The sequence below is a fragment of the Hipposideros armiger genome, unplaced genomic scaffold, assembly GCF_001890085.2.
Source record: "Hipposideros armiger isolate ML-2016 unplaced genomic scaffold, ASM189008v1 scaffold_443, whole genome shotgun sequence".
Lineage (NCBI taxonomy): Eukaryota > Metazoa > Chordata > Mammalia > Chiroptera > Hipposideridae > Hipposideros > Hipposideros armiger.
In genome coordinates this window covers 932549-935164 of record NW_017731793.1, presented here as the reverse complement: position 1 = coordinate 935164, position 2616 = coordinate 932549, and the positions used below count along the sequence as shown (strand labels likewise).

At 54.7% G+C, this 2616-nt stretch overlaps 1 protein-coding gene across 2 annotated transcripts in view; it reads right to left on the bottom strand.

Moving 5' to 3' along the window:
* LOC109394911 (glutathione S-transferase theta-3-like) overlaps window positions 1-2616 on the bottom strand; it is a 7018-nt gene that overhangs the window by 3130 nt on the left and 1272 nt on the right. For both annotated transcript variants that reach the window (XM_019665474.1, XM_019665473.1), the window contains exons 2-3: window positions 766-853; window positions 47-197 (exon numbers count right to left, since the gene is read on the bottom strand). In XM_019665474.1, the coding sequence (XP_019521019.1) occupies window positions 47-197; window positions 766-853 (239 nt within the window). The remainder of the gene's footprint in view (window positions 1-46; window positions 198-765; window positions 854-2616) is intronic.

Genomic DNA, 2616 nt, shown 5'->3' with positions numbered 1-2616 from the left:
TTTTCACTTACCATCCTGGGAGGGGTCCCTGTCCCCTGGGGCTCACCTTCTGCCACATGGCCCGGGTACAGCTACTCCGCAGGGCTGTGTGCTGCCATGACAAGTATTCATCCACGCGGGCACGGGCCTGCAGGTCCTCTGGGTACCAGTGGTCGGGGGCCTTGTACTTGCGGCTCAGATACAGCAGGATGGCCACACTGGGAAGCATGGCAGAAGTAAGGGAGATGTCCCAGTCACTTTTCAGGTGCTCCACAGGGGCCAGGCCCTGGGTGGGGCAGGCCTCTGCTCCTAGTATGTCTTTCCCCAACTCCTGTGGGTGGAGTATTTCATGACCTCCATGGTGCTGAGTAGGAATGTGAGGCTCAGAGAGTTTAGGTGACTGCCCAGGGTCACACAACTCTACATTGGGCCATCCCATCATCTGAATTAAGGGAACCAAGTGAGAAACAAAATGTCATGGGACTTCAGAAGTGGGGAGGGTATGCTCAGGGAAAGCTTCCACAAAAATGGGTGCCCAGTATGGATCATGAAGGATGAAAGCAACGTCAGTACCATTCCCCAACATATCCAAAGCATGAACACACCAGAAGCAAGACCCGGCACCCCTCCCCGCCCTGGGCCCCTCTGCCCACTTCAAGCCACTTTCCACCCTGGGTCTGGCACAGGTGCTCAGGGCACACAAGCCACGAAATAAGCCATCAACAGTGGATACACAGATAGTTAACTGGCCCCACAAAGCCATGCAAAAGTCCAGGGACCCATTACCTCTCAGCCAAGGTGAACTCCCCATCCTTTAGGGCTGGCACCTTCCTCAGGGGGTTCACCTGGGCAAAGGCATCGCTGTGGTGCTGGCCTGTGGAAGAAACCACTGAGGTGGTAGAGAGCCCTGAGCCCTCCAAGGTCTCTCTGTCCACCCCCACCCAACATCCAGGACCTTTCTGAGACCCCGATCTTGGTGGAGCATCAAAGAAAAGGAGGCCACTCCACTGGTCATCAAATCACAGACCCTGTTTGACCCCACCAAAGGGCCACTATCCTTGTGTCCTCCCCCTTGGAACTTGGGCCAAGCAGCATCTTGACTTGGGCCTGGGGTGCGGGGTTAGGATTCCCTGGAATTGTAATACACACACATACACACAGAGAGCCACGTCAGACTCTCCAGCCTCCATCCTGGGCTCTAAGCTTGAACCCTGCAATCCATCTTCCTATGCTGGCAGAGTGATCTGTACATGCCCCAGAGCTCCAGCCACATCTGCTCACAGCCCTCAGTCCATCCTTGCTCTTACCAGAAGCTACTGCCCCGTTCAGCCACCCAGATCCCAGCAGCTCAGCTCTTCTTTCTTTCCTGTGCCAAACTCTCAAGGCTCCCTCTCCAATGGGGGTCCAGGTCTGACTCACTTCTGCATACCTCCCCAGCCAGGGGCCAGTGTTAGAGGGTACACCACTTAATGTGCATGGAGTCTGAGGGCCTCAGTACAACCAGGCTCCAGCCTGGCCACAGGGCCCCCTGTGGGCCTCTCTGCCCTTCTACTGAGTGGACAGAATCACCCCGACCCAGTCTCCTTCCAGAAACTGCCTCTGTGCCCAGCCCCCATTCCAAGGAGAGCCAGAAAGGCACAGCAAGGTGGCAGTATAGCAACTGGTGGCCCAGGTTGGGGGAACCAAAGACAGAAGGTGGGCAGGCTCAGCCAAGCAGGGGCCTCCCTCCTGGCCTGCCCAAGGGGCTATGGATCCCAAGCTTGCCCTACTGTCCAGTTACAGCCCTGCCCCCTCCACCAGATTTTGTAAAAGTGGAGGAGACCTAGGCAGGAGTAGGTAGGAATAAAGAAGAGACCAGATCTAGGTAGAACCTTCTCCTCCCAGCAGATGCAGAAACTCAGAGATGGTGAGGGGCTCAGTTGGTTAAGAGTTAGCTTACTAACATGAGCTCTGAGCAACAGGGCCGTCGGTTCAATTCCCACATGGGCCAGTGATGCTGCGCCCGAGCTGAGCTGCCAACAGGTGGCAGGATGGCTCAGTTGGTGAGAGCATGTGCTCCTAACAACAAGATTGCCTGTTCCATGGTGGGCTACGGCTGCCCGCAACTAGCAACTAAGACTGAATTGGGCACCTTGAGCTGAGCTGTGACCCGGATAGCTCAGTGGATAGAGCGCGCGCTCTTAACAACAAGGATGCTGGTTCAACTCCCGCATGGGATGGTGGCTACGCCCACCCGCAACTAAGATTGTAACACAGCACCTTGAGCTTAAGAGGCCACGAGCTGCCCACAGGCAACCAGAGGACGACTGGCGCCCTCAACTATGACTGAAGAACAACTTGGCTGGTCCTCCTCCCCAATTTCCTAACACTGTTCCCCTCCCCCAGTTCCCCAATTAAAAAAAAGAAACTCAAAGATGGTGATTACTCCTACTAGGAAATGAGGAGGCAGTTTCACTGGTTTCTCCAAGCGCTGGTGTAGAGGTACTGGGGCACCCATTCCTCTTCTCCATCCCCACCCCCCAAACTCCATTGCTCTCTAGCTGCCCTGCCTTCTCTTAACCTGTATTTTTTAAAATTATTTTTTATTGTGAAATACACATTTTTTTGAATTAGTTTCAGCTGTACAACACAGTGTAA